Source organism: Lutra lutra, chromosome 1 (genome assembly GCF_902655055.1).
Source record: "Lutra lutra chromosome 1, mLutLut1.2, whole genome shotgun sequence".
Lineage (NCBI taxonomy): Eukaryota > Metazoa > Chordata > Mammalia > Carnivora > Mustelidae > Lutra > Lutra lutra.
In genome coordinates this window covers 93,238,948-93,259,502 of record NC_062278.1, presented here as the reverse complement: position 1 = coordinate 93,259,502, position 20,555 = coordinate 93,238,948, and the positions used below count along the sequence as shown (strand labels likewise).

At 39.3% G+C, this 20,555-nt stretch overlaps 1 protein-coding gene across 3 annotated transcripts in view; it reads right to left on the bottom strand.

Annotated features, from left to right (window-relative positions):
• Positions 1-2,222: 2,222 nt before the first annotated feature.
• The window catches only part of SERPINI1 (serpin family I member 1), a 73,548-nt gene continuing 55,215 nt past the window's right edge, over positions 2,223-20,555 (bottom strand). For all 3 annotated transcript variants that reach the window (XM_047729692.1, XM_047729702.1, XM_047729684.1), the window contains 4 exons: positions 19,182-19,279; positions 4,502-4,588; positions 2,779-2,868; positions 2,223-2,538 (listed from right to left, as the gene is read on the bottom strand). In XM_047729692.1, coding sequence (XP_047585648.1) covers positions 2,378-2,538; positions 2,779-2,868; positions 4,502-4,588; positions 19,182-19,279 — 436 coding nt within the window. In that variant the 3' untranslated portion in view covers positions 2,223-2,377. The remainder of the gene's footprint in view (positions 2,539-2,778; positions 2,869-4,501; positions 4,589-19,181; positions 19,280-20,555) is intronic.

Genomic DNA, 20,555 nt, shown 5'->3' with positions numbered 1-20,555 from the left:
GTAACTCTTTTAGCTGACTGATGGACATACAGATATAGCAATATATGTAACGCTTAAGTAGTAGTGATAAGGTAACGAAGAATATCACAAACTCTGAATAACAATACTGAATCAACATCAGTTAGCCCAATCTGCATACATTATAAATGAAAACAAGAGCACTGTTCTACAATAACCTCAGCCTTATGAAAAAACTATAAGTCTTCTGAAAATATAAGCTGTAAATGATTCAGTGTTAAGTATTGTGTCCTCGGGTATTCATAAATTTTTTGGTGCACATTGCCTATAAATGTCTCTATATTTTTAAAGAATATATTTCAAGTGTTCTAATATGCAGCAGAAGTCTGCATTTTTCCATAGTATATACATGAAAAAAGAAACTTTAGAATAAAACCATTTTTCTCTTTTTGTGTAAGGGCACTGCATTTTTTTTTTTAAAGTATTTTACTAGTTTTTATTTAGGAAATGGAGGTTTCACTTTATCCCAATATTTTCTTCAGGGGTAGACTTTGTTTTTATTTCAATGAGTTCTTCTACTCGAGCCAGAACACTTTCAATCAAATCAAATGTGAAAAGAGTTGAATGTAGGACCTTAAGCTGCATTTCAGGAGGCAGGGCACTGCATTTTTAACGTAGACTCAAATCTCTCCAAATTGTGTGAGTATTATATAGCTTCTCTGTTTCTGTATATAAAAGTACCAAACATGCAAACCTTATGTTACGGGGAGTTCTGATACTGAGTCCGTGTACCAATAGCAATCACAACACCTGGGAGTTTGTGAGAAATGCAGAATTTCAGGTCCCACCCCAGACCTACTAAATGAGAATCTGCATTTTTAATAAGATCACCAGGTTACTCCCTTACACACAGAGTTTAAGAAGCTCCGATACTTTAGGATACTTTATTGATTGGTCTAATTTTCTATAAATTAACCATATTGAAACAACTACTATATAAGTAAGCATTCCATGTGTATCCTTTATTTTTGTGACATTTAAGATTTAGCAAGTAACAAGCTCACCAAGGGAACTTGTTTTTAACAAGTTTTTAACATAGATTTTCAAGCTTTTTCCCAGAGCTTAGAATTCAGTAGGTCTGGGGTCAAGTCTGGTTTCCCCCAAACAATCACTCCCCTGAACAGAATTAAAGTAGTAATAATATCAGTTCTTGTTGATGGCTCCAAATCATAGCAAAATACCTAAACACAGGATAGTCACATGCAAATTGTTTCTGTTAAGTTCTGAAAATGTTTCAAACTTTTTCTGCAACTATTAATCATAGAATCAAAAATATGCCAAATGGGCCTGGTTCCGTTCATGGAACCTGCTGAAATCATTCTCCCTCAGCTCCTTCCCCCACCCATACCCTGGCCCCAAGGAATATCATTATCTCAGCCAAAGGATGACTAAGTCATTCACTGGAGACCTTAAGAAGTGGGCAGTGACCCCGCTGGAATCAACTACTTCTTGCACTAGGAAAAAAGATGAGTATATTCTGCAAAATACTCAATATATTCTCTAGAGGACCCAAACACAAGTGCATCCTAGAGCCATCAGGTGACCAATGGGAGAAACCAGGACTGTGATACCCTAATTACATTCAAGTTCAAAACATAAAAACCTTCCACAAGGACAAACAAGAACATCTCTGAGGGCAGCATTCAGCCCCTGACATGCCAGTTTACAGTATCTGCACTAGCATGATTTTTCTCATTAATTTTCTGGTGACCTATGGAAGGGCATATTTTATTACTAATTTGCTCATAAGGCTTATTTGGGGACTCTCGGGAACTTTGTTATAATTTGGATTTTACATGGATTAACATGGTGATATACCAGGTTTCTAATCTATATCAGGCTGCTGAAGTGCAGTGGGTTTTTAAAGACATAGTAAATAAGCTATAGCCATAAGCTAGGGGTTTGCATAGTCCTATTTTTTTCTATCAAGTTTTATTATAGAGCCTACAGAAGATGTTCAGTTTACATTCTTTTATACCACACTATATACCATCTTCAGAGAAATAACAGTTCTATTTTGGGGGACTGCTTGTCTTCATCTGACTTGTTAATGCTTTCTTACGGTAGGTGTAATACTGCTAATTGACTTCACTGTTTTGCTTCTGCATGATTATGAAAGATTTACGATGTCCCAAAAATCACCATGTCCAAAGTTTACCTAGAAGTATCCTTATAGTACAACTTGTGAAATGAAAACAGAGTTGTTCACATGATCAATATGTACTTTTATTTTAAATACCAGCACAACAGACACAATGACACCATGGGACTATTACCTCAATGATACTGATAACATTCCTTGACAAGTTGGCTTGTAATTTACATACATTGTTTTATCTGGAACTATTTTTAAATATTATCATAAGATATACTGTAAGACACAAATCTTAAATACACCAGTCGCAAACATAACACGTTTAGTTACTATTTTGCATATGAAATGATTTAAGTTCCTCAAATCATGTCCACTTGTGTTTATTGTTTCAGGATGCATGACTCGTCCCATGAACAAGACCGTACCTGCGTTGGGGTGGAAGTGAACAAAACAGGGTGTGAACAAAAAAGTGAGATATTTACTTTCCTTCTTGCTGACAATTAGCAGTGTTCTAAAAATAAAAATATAAATAATTCTTTTTAAAAAATCACTTGAATATTAGACATGATCTGATAAGTAATGTGGGAAAAAATGCTCTCTCTTTTTAAAAAAAAATTATCTCTTTTTGGCCTATAAATAAAGTTCCATTCTTGTAACAGACTTACCTGTTCTCCTGTTCCTGATAAGAAAGAAAAATGGATGGTCGACAATAACTTGAGGATACAGCACAGCCATCCTACTAATTGCAATCATTCCTACAGTGCAGGGAGAAAGTAATTACATGTCTGTGGATGTGCAGAGACTAATGAGTAATTTCTCCAACACCATCTATATTTAATGCAAAGGCAACAATTTACAGGAAACAAAATTTTAAAGACTTAGAGAAAAAATTATGAAGGTGACAACATTTCTACTTGATCTTTAAACACATCACACACACACACACACACACATCACACACACACACACACACGTTTCCTACCTCCAATCCACCAAAAATACTAGAAAAATTTATTGTGCTTCTTACAAAACTTTTATTCTCCGTTTCAGATAAATATATATGGCTTTACTAAAATGACCTTTGAGCTAAGGAAAGGGGGAGAATTAACAAACACCCCCAAACAAACAAACAAAAAAAACACCAAGTTTCTTTATATTCCCAGATCATTATTTCCTTTTGTCTAAAATGGGGATTTTTACATACTTCTAGTAAGTGGCCAGAATGGCAGTGATTAAAGGGAAAAAGCAGCAGTAAGAGAAGCATGATGTTTCCTATGGCTGGGAAACTGAATTCCCTTGAGACCCTTATTATGGGATAATCATTTTATACTTGCTGCAGGGTGATTCATTATAAGGAAAAGGTCAAGATTAAATTATGTAAGATTTTAGGCTTTCCTGATGCCCAAGACTACTGTGTTTCTATTTCCTCCTGAAAACACTGTTTTAACTGGTGATATCCTTTTAGTGGACAAATTTATGCAGAAGCTTAAAAAAATGATAGGTTCCATTTTGCCAGAGGAAGGAAAAATCCTACTAAAATTTGAACATAGAGCAGTGGAACATGAGATTGAAACACACTCAAAGAAATAAATGGGAAAAAATGTCATTGTAAAAAATCATTCTCATTTAACTGGGGAAATCAAAACATTCAAAATAATCAAGGACATTTAACATTTTGCTTTGAACACGTGATTTAGGTCAAAATTTTAGAATTATTTATTTAAAATTATTTTACCAGCATTATTCAGTTAAAATTACTTAAAATTATTTATTATGTCTTGTTTATGTGTGTGCTTTTAAAAAAGCAAGACTTTTGACAAAATTAAGAACTAGTTTCCAGGAGGGCCTGGGTGACTCAGTTGGTTAAGTGTCTGCCTTCGGCTCAGGTCATGATCTCAGGGTCCTGGGATCCAGCCCCGTTGGGCTCCCTGCTCAGGAGGGAGTCTGCTTCTCCCTCTCCCTTTGCCCCTCTCCCCCACTTGCGTTCTCTCTCTCTATCTCAAATAAATAAATAAAATCTTAAAAAAAAAAAAAAAAGAACTAGTGTCCACAAGTAATTAGGTAAGAAGAAGAATGTTTAAATGGGTGATGAGAAAATATCTAAAATATTTAAACAGGCAGCACAGCAGGGAAATCTATTCTACAGAGCCACCAATGTCCTCCTGCCTCTCATTAGAGTTACTCTGTATTGGGGCACTGGAGTTAAGTGCACGCTTCATATCCTATTTAGAAAATTCTAGCTGATTCAGCATTAGCTTGACTTCTAAGAGCAGAGTCAGTTTTTTTTAGCTTTGTTGTAAAAATGACCCCCAACCCCCACCCAAGATGGTTTTAAAGATACAAATCAAAAAAAAAGTGAGAACATTGTAGAAAATGATAACTTGGGACCTGAGGTTGCAGCAGCTTCTGAGCCTTCTTCATTAACCTCGAGGAAGGACTTGTGAATTGCTTTGGAAAGGAAAATCTCCTTATTATCTGCAGAAAAAGAAAAAAAAAGAGAGAGAGAGAAAAGAAGCATTTCTTCAGTATCAGAAATAGAGGAGCCTTTTACTCTTTATTTAAACAGCTTTGGAAAATGTGACTTAAGGCACTGATTCTAAAATAGAAGAGATAATGTCAGATTATATTATGATTTCAGAGAAGCCTTGAAGATGTGTTTTCTGATTTGTTCTTGTTTTATATTCTCTTGTTAATGTTTCCCTTCATTTTTATTGGTATTTTTCCCATTGTTTATTTCTTATATTGCCAGAGAAAGCAGAAATGTGGCTCTGTTTTTAATAGCAACTTCAAATTAGTTCATAACTCAAGATAAAAACATCTCAAACATTTGCACTCTAATCTGAAATTTTAAAGCACAAAATGAAGAAAACACGTAGAAATCCACACATAACCAGAGTACGAAATTTTTAAAAAATTGTATCTCTAATTACTGTGATAATAGAAATATTCTTGGCAAAGAAAAACAAAATTGACTTTTAGATTATAGAAAAGTGAATAGAAAAAAGTTACTTTCCATTCCAGTTAATTGGCTTATCTGAGGATTCACAAACATGCTTTATCCTAAAGTCAGAGGAAAGAACACATTTTCAGTGTTGGGAAGGCTCTTTTTCCCTTAGAGTTGTCTTTTATGTAAGCTTACTTTTCAATTAATGGCTGTTATAGGCTGAATTGTGTTCTCTCAAAATTTATGTGTTGAAGTTCTAGCTCCCAAGACTTCAGAATATGACTGTATGTATGTATGTATTTAAATTTCATTTATTTATTTGACAGAGGGAGACGCAGCAAGAGAAGGGAACACAAGCAGGGAGAGTGAGAGAGGAAGAAGCAGGCTTCCCGCCAAGCAGAGCCCTGATGCGGGGCTCGACCCCAGGACCCTGGGATCATGCCCTGAGCTGAAGGTAGATGCTAAATGACTGAGCCACCCAGGCACCCCAGAACATGACTGTATTTAGAGATAGAGTTTTAGGTTAAAATGAGGTCATTAGGACAGGCCCTAATCCAATATGACTGATGTCCTTAAAGAGAATAGGAAATTCGGACACAGAGAGATAGAGAAGGAAGACCATGCCTGATGGCTAATTTTATGGTCAACCTGGCTGGGCCAGGATATCTGTACCCAGATATTTAGCCAAACTATCATTTTGGATGTTTTCTGCAAAAAAATTTTTTTTGGATGAGATTAACATTTAAATTGGTGGTCTTTGAGTAAAGCAGATTGCCCTTGTAATGTGGGGGGCCTTAACCAATCACCTGAAGGCTTTATTTTTTTTATTTTTTAAAAAGATTTTATTTATTTATTTGACAGAGGGAGAGAGAGTACAAGCAGGGGGAGTGTCAGAAGAAGAGGGAGAAGCAGGCTCCCTGTTGAGCAGGGAGCACAAGACGGGACTTAATCTAGACCCTGGGATCATGACCTGAGCTTAAGCCAGCTGCTTAACCAACTAAGCCAGTCCAGAAGGTGCCCCAGAATATGACTGTATTTAGAGATGCCCCCAGCTGCAGGCTTTAGAACAAAGACTGACCTCTAAGCAAAAAGGAATTGTCCCATTTGACTGCTTTTGGACTCTTCCCTCAATCTCCAGCTTGCCAGCCCACCCTGCAGATTTTAAATTTCCAAAGTCACCACAAGTGTGCAAGCCAGTTCCTTAAAGTAAATCTCAGTCTCAGTCTGTCTGTCTGTTTCTCTATATAGATAGATACATCTCTCTCTATAAACACACACACACAGACACAGACATCCTGTTGGTCCTATTTATCTGAAGAATGTTAATACACTATGAGAAGACAGACATCTACAAGCCAAGGGGAGAGGTCTAGAAGATTCCAAGCCTGAGGACATCTTGATCTCGGATTTCTAGCCCCCAGAAGCATGAGAAAACAAGCATCAGTTGTTCAAGCCCCCGCCCCCAGTCTGGGGACTTTGTTATGGCAACTCCAGCAAACTAAGCAATAGGTTGTTGGGTTTCCAACTTTTGTCCTCAAGATCGAAACAAAATGAACAAAACATAGTTCAAATGCATAAAAAGAAAAAATAGCACAAGGAAGCAAGATACAAGATTACTCAAGTTTCTGCCACCCACAACACCAACCCCTGTTTTCCATTCCAGGAGGTGGAATTCAAATTTAAGATAACCTTGTTGCTGATGCACTATTCAGTAAAAGCACAGTGCATTTCCCATTAGGCTACATAGTAAGACTTTTTCAGTAACCAGTCCTACCCACAACATACACTTTCAAGTTTTCAAAAACACATAATTATCTTATACTGACAGGGAGTAATGCTCAATAACATTCTTGATACATCTGTTGCATGGCACCTGCTTATTTTGAATAAACCTCAAGACAACTGAGTGGCAACTCTGAATATACTTTTAATAGGGATATTACTTCCTCAGCTTATATTTAGTATTAAGATATAAGCTTGCATTTTGAAAGTCTGTCTCACATATTATGATATTTTCTTCTAGAAGACATTTGATGACTAGAAGAAAAATAAAAAGCAATAGAGTTTTGACATTAAACAATTAAGTATAATTAGCTCCTGCAAATCCAGAAGACTAGTTTTTTTTTTCCCCAACAAATAAGAAGAAAAATATAAACTGCCTTAAGTAACTAGTCAGATACATTCAACTGGCAAAACAAATACACAAATTCCAAGACAGTCAAATATATGAACCATTTAGTAGTTAACTGATGCTAGATCATTTTCAGATTCTGCTACCCATTTTGTTCAGTGGGCTAGTGAAGGTGGGGTCATGCACCAAGAGCCAGTATTATGGCCCTGAACACAAAAGTGACAGAATGTAGTTCCTAAAGGGTAATGAGTGTCCACACTGCCAGCTAAGCCCTCTTTAAATATTCTGAGGAGAGTTCTCAAAGATACCGAATGATACTTTAGCCACATATCATTGCTCAGAGGAAGCTGCCTCTCAGCTCCTGAGCCTGATCTGTCAACTGCACTGGACACCTTGAAAGAAGGAATCTCATCCCTTCAATGCTGGCTTCTACCACAAAGGTACCCTCTTCCTCCAGGCATCCAACCTCTTATATGCCCTCATTTACCCCTACAAAATGGTGAGAGGATGGGTAGGAGGTGCCAGGCACCATGGCAGATAGATCAAGAAAACATGGATGCTGAGAGTTCTTCCCACAGAGCTGGTTATTTAAAAGAACATGAAATGGACAAACCTTCAACAAGATTCACAAAGAAGAGAGATTACCTAAATAAACAATATTAAGACAAAAGAAAACACGTCTAAAGATACAGAGAGAATTTTTTAAAATCACAAAAAATACTTCGTATAATTTCCTGCAGACAAACGTGAATCCACGTATGAGGTATAACTTATTTACTGTGAACTGCATGTATTTACAATACAATGATTACAATACAGGAAAACAAAAATATATTTTACAGACCACATCACAGTTTGGTAAGTTTTTATTTTGTTTTGGTTTTTTAAAGATTGTATTTATTTACTTGACCAAGAGAGAACACAAGCAGGGAAAGCAGCAGGCAGAGGGTGAGGGAGAGACAGGCTCTCTGCCAAGCAGGGAGCCTGATGTGGGGCTCAACCCCAGGACCTTGAGATCATGACCTGAGCCGAAGGCTGATGCTTAACGAACTGAGCTGCCATGTGTCCTTCATAAGTTTTGACATATCTGTGAACCACCTCCACAAATAAGATACAGAATATTTCCATCTCCCCAAAGATTCTTGTGCTTCTTTATGCAGATAATTTTGAAAATAAAGAGATTTGCCATCAACCAGACAATTTTATAGAAATGTACAAATGATAAAACTGGATGAAGAAAAAAATAGACTATCTGAATAATCCAGTAACCATTAAAGTAGTTGAATGAGTAGGTGAAAACTTCCTCCTTCCTCAAAATTAAAGGATGTGAGCCTATGGGCACCTTAAGCATCTGACTTTAGATTTCAGCTCAGGTCATGATCTCATGGTAGTGAGATTGAGCCCTGCACTGGGCTCTGCACTAGGCCTCGAGCCTGCTTGGGATTCTTTCTCTCTCTCTCTCAATCTCTCTCCTTCTGGCCCTCCCACCATCCCCTGTCTTAAAAAAAAAAAAAAAAAAAAAAAAAAAAGAAAAGAAAAAAAAGAAAGAAAGAAAGAAAGAAGAGCAAAAAGAAAAAAAAAATCTAAGCCTAGATGGTTTTCTAGGCAATTTAACCAATCCCTCAAGGAAAGGATAGGATTTTCTATTATAAATCCATTTTCAATTCTAGAAAGAGAATAAAAGCAATCTAAATCATCTATGGATAATCTTACCATATTAAAATTGAACCAGGACAGTCTAATAAAAGGCCAATAAAATCATAGGCCAAGCTCACCTATTAACATAGAGATAAAAGTTTGTTTTGTTTTAATCAGGAAGTTAAACCCAGCAACATATGGAAATACTTTTTTAAAATGAGTTTCCAAGGGACATCACAGTCTGTAATAACACAGCAGTTGAGAACGGCTCTAGTGCCTCCATTTCACATCAAGCCTTGCTCTGGGATGATCTCATCAGACCCAAGCCAGTTTGTGCCCCTACAACCCTACTTAAAGCCCTATCTCCCTCTCCTGCTGGCTCTGCCTCTCACCTTGCCTTCCGTATACTGCGCACCAGCAGACCTAGGGGGCAATGCGAGGGTCTCCGTGAGGTTCCTCTGAGTCGCTCATGTAGCGTGCTTCACCCCACCCACTGGGCTCCAGGTTATTTGAACTGTGACCCCTGAACATACCCCCTCCCTCACTTCTCTGTCTTTGCTTCCCTACAAACTCCTTCAACTTGGGGTGCCTGGGTGGCTCAGTGGGTTAAGCCTCTGCCTTTGGCTCAGATCATGATCTCAGGTCCTGGGATCGAACCCCGCATCGGGCTCTCTGCTCAGCAGGGAGCCTGTTTCCTCCTCTCTCTCTGTCTGCCTCTCAGCATACTTGTGATCTCTGTCTGTCAAATAAATGAAGTATTTTTTAAAATTTTTAGAGGAAAAAAAAAAACTCCCTCAACCCAGTACAGTCACACACCTAATCTGCTTCTGAGGCTCAGTTTCCAGCCCTAGCAGGCCTTTTCCACTCTCTTCTGATCGCTGTTCTCCACTTGGGTAGAACAGACCACTCTTCCCTACTGAATCCAGGCTCTGGTTCTCATACAGCCTTTATGATATATCCTACTTTCATCTGTATCTCTCTCTTCCTGGACTGTCTAATTCCCAAAGGCAAGGATTGTGTCACTGCCCTTCGTGTCCCTGGCTTCTGGCACTTGGTAGGCCTAATAACTGAGCTAACCTAAGAAAAGAGAGTTTCCTGGTACCGTGTCAGTTTCCAATATTTAACTTAGCATGAACAGGAATTTAGTAATTGTTGAATGAAAGAGACTAGCTATTTCCTAGCTTAAGACTTTGGATGTTGTCCCTCTACGGGCACCATGACCACAATTCCGTTTACAAGTATGGCTATAGGGACGCCTGGGTGGCTCAGTTGGTTGGACGACTGCCTTCGGCTCAGGTCATGATCCCGGGGTCCCGGGATCGAGTCCCACATCGGGCTCCCAGCTCCATGGGGAGTCTGCTTCTCCGACCTTCTCCCTCATGCTCTCTCTCACTGTCTCGCTCTCAAATAAATAAATAAAATCTTTAAAAAAAAAAAAAAACAAGTATGGCTATATAGGTAATTCTTGTAATAAATAAAACATATGACACTAAACCAAAGTAGATGCCCTAGGAAAATGGATGGACAACAGCACTGGGGAGGAAAAGAATACAAAGACCACACAAAGGCTAAAAAACTTAAAAATGCAATCAAGTAGAAGAGCTAAGGGAATGAGACCCAACAGACCAGTGGCATCATCTATATTTCAAATACAGCAAAATAAAGATTGAATCCCTTGTTCCAGCTCCCCAGGGTGATTAGCTGCTACACAGCAGACAGCAAATATCTGCAGATTTAAGTGAGACCTCAGGACTCGTAAGTTGAAGAAAACCACCACCCCTTTAGATATTCCAGCAGGAGAAAATGTGACAAATCACATCACAAATCCCGAGTGGGGAAAAAAAGAAAATGAAACTCTCTTCTCTTGGGACAAACTTCAAGCAGTCACAGTCAAATATAAGCTGAAAGTGGTTTAAACAAGAACGGGTCTGCTGCTGCCCTGTCATGTCACACAGAACTTTCCTGTACTTGTCCCTCAATATTGCTCATCCTGATGGAATTATGTGTCAATCAAGGCCATCATTCCTGCAGGGCCATTCACCTACTTCTTAAGGGCCAGGACCTTGCCCGTCCAATTTCTCTCCTCCCTGAAATTCTGTGCACCCTGCTAGTACCAAGTACCTGTACCAAGTAGGCACTCAGATATTTGATGAACCAGGATGGGAGGGGAATTAAGAAGATTTACACTGATGAGCCCGTTTTATCGATTAGAGAAAGTTCATTGTTCTCTAAAAAAGAAAATAAATAAATCAAAGACAAAGCTACATGCAAAAGACAAACAAATAAATAAATAAAAAATTCCATGCCCTGGCCCCAAGCAGTCTTCCCCTTCTGGCCACAGCAGATATTGCTGCCAAATAACTGGTCCCACTTTCCTCTGGGCAGCGAGGAGCAGGGCTCTTCACAAAGGATAACGATGGGAGTGGGGCCAGCAAACCCTAGGTTTCCCAGAGGAGAGCTGGGCAACAATTCAAGCTCTTCTGAAGAAAGCAGGGCAAAATTCTAAGCCATTCATTCAGTCACTGAGCAAATATTTATCAAGCACTCTGTTGGTATGAGATACTGTGCAGGGCGCTGAAAGCTCCAAGTATCTCTGATTAACATAACGCTGGCGGGGCGGCCGTCATAGGAGTGTGTGCCCCCGCTGCCTCTGTGGCTCTGTTCTGAAACACAGCCAATTGAAATGGATGTCTGCGTCACCAAGGACATGCTTAAAATAACAAAATGAAGAGAGTTCCATAACAGAGCCTGAGAATACCAAAAGCATCTCTGTACTTGAGTTGCTAAAGTATTTTTAGCGTCAGCCCCACCCATGAACTTTCAAAAGGTTTTGTAGAATTTGAGCTTTTTCATGGTAGGAATCCTGTTTGTTTCTTTGAAGAAATGTTGTGATAGTAGCGAAACATTCATTCATTCATTCATTCAGGTACTAAGCACCTCCCATGTGACAGACATTGTTGATATACTGGATTTACTATGATGAATGAAACAGTTCCTTCCTGGGCGCCTGGGTGGCTCAGTGGGTTAAGCCTCTGCCTTCGGCTCAGGTCATAATCTCAGGGTCCGGGGATCGAGCCCTGCATCGGGCTCTCCGCTCAGCGGGGAGCCTGCTTCCTCCTCTCTCTCTCTCTGCCTGTCTCTCTGCCTACTTGTGATCTCTGTCAAGTAAATAAATAAAATCTTTAAAAAAAGAAAAAAAAAAACAGTTCCTTCCTAAGAGGAGGAAAGCAAAAATTAAGTAACAGTGACAATAAAAAAGCAAATCGAGAAATGGCCACAATTTTAGGGTCCAGTTAATTGTTACTAAAAAACAAGATGAGGTGACGTTCGCAGGAGGATGAGGGCAGGTGATGAGCTACTTGATTGACGTGTTGGGGAAGGCGGATCTGAGACTGTCACTTTGGCTGAGACCTAAGGAATACAAAGGAGCCTGCCACAGGAACACCTGAACGTAGTTTCCAGCAGAGGGAAAAGCTAGTTTAGAGGCAGTTACAAGCCAGCTGTGTTCAAGGACCCAGAAGTACACCAGTGTGGCTGGATTGAGAGTGGGGAGGGCCAGAGGTCTGAGAGAAGCCTCCATACTTGGAGCGAGGCGGGCTCAGCACCACTTCCTACCGCTCGCACCCACCCAGCATCTGTCTGGCTCTCCACACCATGCTGGGCTCTGAAGATAGACAGTCATCTATGTGTGACCCAGCCCTCGCTTCTGAAGAGCTCTGACATCAGAGACAGGTATGTGAACAAGCAATCTAAGGAAAAGGTAGAACCTGTGATAGCACTTTGTGCTATGGCAGTCCAGAGGAAGGAAAGTAAACCATTTGGGAAGGAGAGATATCAGGGAAAGCTTCTCAGAGGTGGTGTCATTTGGGCTGGTTCTTGAAGGATAAGTAGAAAAGGGAAAGTCAACAGGCAAGGGCATTCCCAATGAGGATTGTACTTGCGAAGTGAGACAAGCAGCAGCAATGACTTGAAGGTCCAGTTGGAGCCTGGTTACATCATAAGGAGGTGGGGAGTGGCAGGGGGTGCACCTGACTTTAAGAGCTTGGACTCTGAAGCTGGAAAGCCTGGGCTTCATCGAGAAGTAACAGGGCACCTCTACTTTGATTTTAGAAGATACCTGTGCCAGGAGCTGTAAAGCGTGGGTCAGAAGGGCAAACAGCTAGGGCAGGAACATCAAGTTTGCTATCTGTGGCAACAGTCCAGGGGAGAAAGGAAGTGGAGGTATAGCTCTGAAAGAGAAAGACAGTCCACTGCCTTACAGGTGCAAGGAGAAGCAGAGCAAACAAGGGCAGGACGGAAGAGTCAGTCCGGCATAAATCTAAGCACTTGAGTCTGACCTGAGTGTGGCTTTTGCTGTGTCTTCTTAATTCCTTTATTTTATTGGCTCCTTTATTAAAGCTCGTACTTTGTGCTGAAGGATTTAGTACTCTCTCCTTCCCCTTCCACCTTCCAAGAGGATTATCTATTAATCCAAATGCTGACAGTCATTCATTTCCATTACAAAAATAGCCCTACTCTATAACAGGATCCTCGCTGCCACTAGATGAACATTTTTTTATATTTAAATTATTCATTTATTTTTTAATAGTGTCTATCATAGTATAAAATCCAGGTAGTTTTGTTTTTAGTAACAACAGTTGAAAGTAAGCCTCCCTTACTCTGTTGTCTCAAGTAGATGAGCATTTTAAATCGCGCCTGAGAAGAAAATGATTCTCAGCACTCTCTAGATTCCATGTTTATTGTATGAGTTTTTACTATGTTTCATGTTAACGGAATTTAGTGTCGAAGGCCATGGACATCAAATTGAGATGACAAAAAATAAGCACAATAAATACAGAGCATCTCATCTTACTCATTTCTTCATTCAGTGAGTACTGGGCAGAAAGCACAAAATCATGTGCTTCCTGAACACATGTAAGGATCAATCCTGGAGAGGTTTAAATTCTGGCAGAAGACATCCGATGCATCAATAATGATAATATGAGATCAGATGTGATATGCAGCATCAAAAAAAGGATAGAACGCTGTAGAATTTACACAGGAGTTATCATGTCTGGTTGGTGTAATCACGTGGCTTGATGAAGTTGGGATATTTGTGCTGAAGATCCGTTCAGGAGATATTTTGGGAGGGAGAGATTTTATAAAGCTGCAGCCCTGAGGACGTGTGAGGTGCAGCAAAAGTTGTGTGCAAGGAATCAGCCGGAATTAAGGCTGGAGGGAGCTGAAGTCTGAATGCCCTGCTGAGCCATGGGCAGTGCAAAGCAGAGTGAAGGGGAGGCTTTGAACGGGAACTGGGATGATCTGAGAGTGGGTTTTAAGGTGATCAATCTTGGCAGTGGTAGAGAAGAAAGATTAGACGGAAAAGAGATTGGAAACCATTTAGGAGGCTATTGAAATTGTCTGGGGCAGCAATAATGAGAGTCTGAAATAAAGCTGGATGCCATGGGATAGAGAATGAAAGAGTGGATTTCAAGAGGTCTTAGCAAAGGACGCTCAAGTCACTCAATTTTTCCAGAGGCAAGAAAATGTGAAACGGGGTTGTTTTTCCACTGCTAACTCATAGTTGCTATTTTTAAAGAAAGATAAGATTTCCCTGCATTAAAAAAAAAAGATTTCTTGCATAATTTAAGAATGAGTACTGTCACAATAGTACTGAACTGTTTCCCGCGTTCTTTTGAATTTACGAATTCTACTAAGAATGCGATTTTTAAAAGTTTTTACCCTGTTTTCAAGTAAAAATTTTAATTGAAGAAGTAAAACATACAAAAGAAAAAATCCCAAACAGTGCACAGTGACAGAGGAAACAAAATCTCCTCTCTCATCTGGGGACCTCTGTTCTGTATTCTAGAGACAAACATTGCTATCATTTTCTAATACATTATTCAAAAACGATCACTGCATTTGAAAGCTTAAATGCATACCTATATTCTCCCCCTCCATCTTTGGAACAATACGCTCCCATTCTGCCAATTGACTTTCTTTTCCCTCTCTGCTTCCACAATGCTTTCTCTAGCATGGGGTTTTGTGATTCATCACTAATGATATCTGGCGCTGGATTATTCTTTGTTGCGGGGCGTGTCCTGTGCAGTGTTAGGTCCCAGGAATGTAGAAGCATCCCCAGACTTTACCAGATAGATGCCAGTAGCCCTCCCTAGTTGTGACAACCAAAAGGTCTCCAGCTATTGTCAAATATTCTCTGCAGGACATGATTGTCCTGGTGCATCCTGGACACACCGCTCCAATAAAGCATATCTATCATGCTTCTTTTTATTAAATCCAACTGTTTATGTCTCTCTCCCCACAAGTCTGTATCCCTTTTTAGAGCAGGTATGATATCTTAGCCGTTTCTTCATTTTTCTGACCTAGTCCTGAGCTTACACCAACTGACTCACAAAGAGTTATTAAATGAAAGGAAGAGACAGGGCATTGAACGTAATTAATGTATACCTTAAACACCATGAAATTCTCCCCATGAAATTCATTAAGGTAGAAAGTAATAATCAACTAATGTTAATAACTTTCTGGGTACTTGTAGGGGTTACTAAGCATCATAGCCACTTTAACCAGCAGGGTTTTCACATCATTTGGAGAGGCAAAAACCTAGACATGTGAAAAGGACACCAGCCACATAGGGCAGAGCATATGGTGCCCGAATGAATGATGCAGGGAATAAATACTATCAAATCTAGCAAAAGCAGAGAGGCAAGTCTTATAGTTGTGTCACTAGGTTTTTGTTTTGTTTTGTTTTTTAAAGATTTTATTTATCTGACAGAGAGAGACACAGCGAGAAAGGGAACACAAGCTAGGGGAGTAGGAGAGGGAGAAGCAGGCTCTCAATGGAGCAGGGAGCCCAGTGCGGGGCTCGAACCCAGGACTCTGGGACCATGATCCGAGCCGAACTAAGGCAGACACCTAACGACTGAGCCACCCAGGCGCCCCATAGTTTTTGAATGAATGATTCATAATTTATGTGTATGTGTGTGTGAGAGAGAGAAAGAGAGAGATTGAGGGACCGTGACAGAGAGAACAGGTGAGAGAGAGAAGGAGGGAGGGAGAGGGAGAAAAAGGAAGTGTTATTTGGGCTGAGCTGAAATGCTGAGGCTACCAAGGTCTTGGCAAAAGCTAGGGAGTTAAGAATGAAAGAGTTCCCCCTGAAAGCTTGAGAAGTTGACTTTAGACCTTTCCTCAAGTTATCCTGAAGACTTAGATTGGATGGTGGTTGAGGATGGCCAATCCGGATTTCTTACTGATGTTTTAAGGAGTTCAGTGTTCCAAGAGATGTAATATAGAATGTGGCCACGAAGAAACCTCTTCTCTCCTTCCCTCCGTTGTTTGCTCCTTCAGTGTACGTCGACTGTGTGCCACCTAAGTGTCAGCTAGATGCCAGGTCTCAGGCATGCTGCTGGGAGCACTCTGACAGGGACTCAATTCTGACTGAAGTTTGGTCAAACAAACAGAGCCTTCACAACGTGGACTATATGAACTCTGAAAGATCCGCGTGTTATTTCAAATTTCCAAACCATCTGCATTCATAATATATATTTATTCGCTATTGTCTCTGGACATACTAAAGGCAGTTAAATATTACATCATAAACCTCCCAGATATTTCAAAAATTTTAAGCTACACTGACCACAATAATTGACTGGCCACTGTAGCATGACTTCCTTGGGACTGAAAAGCCACAGATATTCTTTGCGGGGCATATAACTGCATAGATGTTTGGGTGAGACAGTGAGGAATCTCTAATAAAACAGAAAATAGAGCCACAGTAAGAAAGTGGAATGTAATTATCCAGCTGGAATTTGGCCAGTATGGTAGACAGATTCTCTCAATTCCTGAGGAAGGGAACATAAGAACTTTTAACTATACTATGCTTGAGCCGCGAATATACATTTCTGACTCAAGCACAAAAGTACCCATTAGCTTTTGAATCTCTACCAGTCCCACCTCCTGACAACCCCACTGAAAATTTCAAAGTCGTAGGAGCTTGGATGTGAACCATGAAGACCTTTACTTTGACAAAATTTGCATTTTTCTAGTGGACAGCAAAATTTGTATCATTTATACAGTAGACATTTAGAAAAACTCTACTAGTGTTTTGAGTAAGTTCTCTAATTAAGGGGTGAAAGCTACAGTATCAAATACATGAATATCATCTCACTGCTGAGTCCTGCTTGGAAAACAATCTGTCCAATTATAAATCTGGGAGGGCAAGGCCTTTTTTGATTATCAACTCCTTGAGAATTTCCTGAAAGCTATGAACCTATCTCTGCTCTTTTTTTTCTTTCATGTGTGTGTGTGTGTATGTGTGTGTGTGTGCATGCACATGCATTTGACTGCACATGTATATGCGATTTCACATAGCACCCACTTCACTGAATTCAATTCCTGGGTCCCCATTGTCCAGGTTTAGAAGCTATTATTCGGCCAGCTTGATTTTCTACAGGTTCTTAATTCTAGAGAGGAAAACTAAATTCTCTCCCATAGCACATGAACTGCTAAGGAAAATTCTATGCCTTAGCTCTCTGGTTGGAGAGTTGAGTCCAACAAATTGCATATCTAGAGGACTTACACACTGAGCTCTTTTTTATCTTGAGATCATCAGACATCACACACATATCTGTGTGTATGTGTTGATATCATCAGAAAATAGATTGTTTTATATTCCATATATTTTTTTAAGAGTTTATTCATTTATTTGACAGAGATCACAAGTAGGCAGAGAGGCAGGCAGAGAGAGGCGGGGAAGCAGGCTCCCCGCTGAGCAGAGAACCTGATGCGGGACTCGATCAGGGATCATGACCTGAGCCGAAGGCAGAGGCTTAACCCACTGAGCCACCCAGGTGCCCCCTATAAGCTAAGTCTTAAACACACAGGTACCTTATTTCAATGATGAATGTCTTGGGATTAGCTGCTTAAAATATTTCCAAAAGGATTTTACATGTTCTAAGTACTTAATGTTGTTACCCTGAACAAATTAGGGCATCTGAATCCAATAATTCAACTAGGTTTCCCCCCAGTTGGGATTTTTAAAATAAATTACTCAACACCCAATATGCCAGGTATATTTGGAAGCTACTTCTTCAAAACCATCCTTTTTTAAAAATTTAATTTAATTTTTTTTCAGTGTTCCAAGATTCATTGTTTATGCACCACGCCCTGTGCTCCATGCAATATGTGTCCTCCTTAATACCCACCACCAGGCTCACCCAACCCCTCCACCCCCCTCCAAAAAAAAAACCCCAAACCATTCTTTTCTTATTGAAGACTTAAGATAATCTTTATATCATCTTACTAGGTATTCTTTTAAAAAGTGTCTGGTTCTCACAGCAGACATGCATTTATCCTCTCTTCCTTCTATCCTATATAAGTTCCTATAACGACATATTGAGGCTAATAATCAATATGTTTATTGATTATCTACAAGGCATTGTGTCAGATAGGATGGGGAATTTAAAGATGTACAGGACAGGTCTTCTGGAGAATATCTACTGTTGAAGATATGACATGGACCAGAGTAATCTAAACTTAATGTTTATAACTGTTATTTATAGCTTTGTGTGTAGAAGGTAAATATATTGGTTATATTTATCTGACAAATGATAACTTTATTTTACCTCAGAACATCATAGTAAATAGAGGGTTCGACATCATCATTTAAAAAAGAAAATTTATTTATTTTTTTTTTTAAAGGAGCTAGAAATTTAGTGAATACGCCACAGGGGACCAGAGGGCAGGACAGCAGAGAAGAGGCTGCCTGCCAGGAGGCCAGTGGGTGAAGGCTGCTTTTGAGGGAGGAGGGCGAGGGAGTATATTGACATGTGGGATTTTCCCCTTTTTGGTAACTGTGCCTGGTTGCAAGTAGCCCATTGGCTAGGTAGGGCCTATGGATACTTCGAGGTGGGTCATCTGATGGGCCTGTCTACATTCAGCCAGGGTCACTATGGGCCCTTTTGCCTTGATCAAATTTGTATTGCTTAAGCCTGTTGCCTAAAAGTGGCCTCTATATCTGCACCCCAACCCCCTGAACAATTTTGACTCTTAAATCTTTAAGGTGCTGGGGCACCTGGGTGGCTCAGTGGGTTAAGCCGCTGCCTTCGGCTCAGGTCATGATCTCAGGGTCCTGGGATTGAGCCCCGCATCAGGCTCTCTGCTCAGCAGGGAGCCTGCTTCCTCTTCTCTCTCTGCCTGCCTCTCTGCCTGCTTGTGATCTCTGTCTGTCAAATAAATAAATAAATAAAATCTTTAAAAAAAAAATAAAAAAAAAATCTTTAAGGTGCTGACAGCATCATCATTCTTAAAGTCTTTCATGAAATAATAACATTTTTAAAAAATTAGTGTTTATCTCCTACCAGACAAAGCTGTCAAATTTGCATTTTTGATGAAAACTTCAGTTATTCCAAGAGCCTTCAAAACATCTTTTAAATCAATTTCCTGTTCCACGGTGAACCTGGAGGACACATGGGGGAAATGCATTTAGTTACAGCATTTTTAAAGTATTTAGTTACAGTATCCTGTAACCTGGGACAAGAATAGAAATGTTGGATATGTTGATTTTAATGGTAAATTATGCTAAAACTGGGTGGCATCTGACTGCAAGTTGTACTCGATTGCGCTCATAAAAAGAGGAGACAGCAAAAAGAATATTTTATCAGAATAGTATTAGATTATTAAGTAGGAAAAGTATTTGATGTGGACACAAAACTCTAATATATAGGACGGAGTAAGTGTTTTAAGGTCCAGAATATAAAACTCGTAACTCAGTAGCCTTCAAAATTGTGTGACCTAGTAATACATTTGATTTTTTAAGCTGTCAATGGCTAATCAAATATTTACCCAAGGCATTTCATTCTCTTAGTATCCTTGCTCAGCTTCCTGTGAAAAGGGAAAGCCAATGCTGTATCTAATTGCTGTATAATGGATACATCTTACATTTCAACTCCATACACTCATAGAAAGGAAACATAAAAGCTATCAGGTTAACAATATGTATCTTCCTGGTTATATTAATCTTCAGGACCTAAGCCTTTCTCCTGGTAGCATCACAGAAAAGATGTTAATCAACAAAAGTGAATTAAATATTACATCTTTAAAACTATACACTTTTACAATTATATTAGAGATTCTTTTTTAAGCAAAAGAATAACAAATTTGTATTTTTTGTTTTAATGGGCTTTATGAATTATACATAAATGTGCATCACATTTGCAAGAAGAAATAAAACATTACTTAAAACTCAAATGAAAATAAGTACAGTGGTCATGAGCAAAATATTAATTTTTAAAAATGGTTTCCACAGACAGTCTGATTAGTCGTATTAAAGAGTCTCTCCCAAACCAATGAATTGCCTCACCCATCTTTGGTGAGTGAAACATGGAGTGAAACACGGCTGCATTTAACACACAAATGCAGCATTTTTTAAGCAAAGGTTATTATTTTTTTATAAAAAGTGAGAATAACTAGAAGTAAATGTTTCCTTTTTTTCCTAAGATGTTGCTTTTTGTTCAATAAAGATCCTAAATGTAAGTTTTTAGGCAATGGGCTGTATCCTTAAAAGAGCTAAGTCTGTGACAGTCACAAAATATCACATTAGCATCATTTCTGATGTCTGGTTTTAAGAGGAATGACAAGGGAGTGGTTGCTATAAACAAGACTCAGACATCAAGAGGAATAGTCAGGGGAAAACAGTTTTAGCAGGTTCATGTTTATGGAAAATATGATAAATA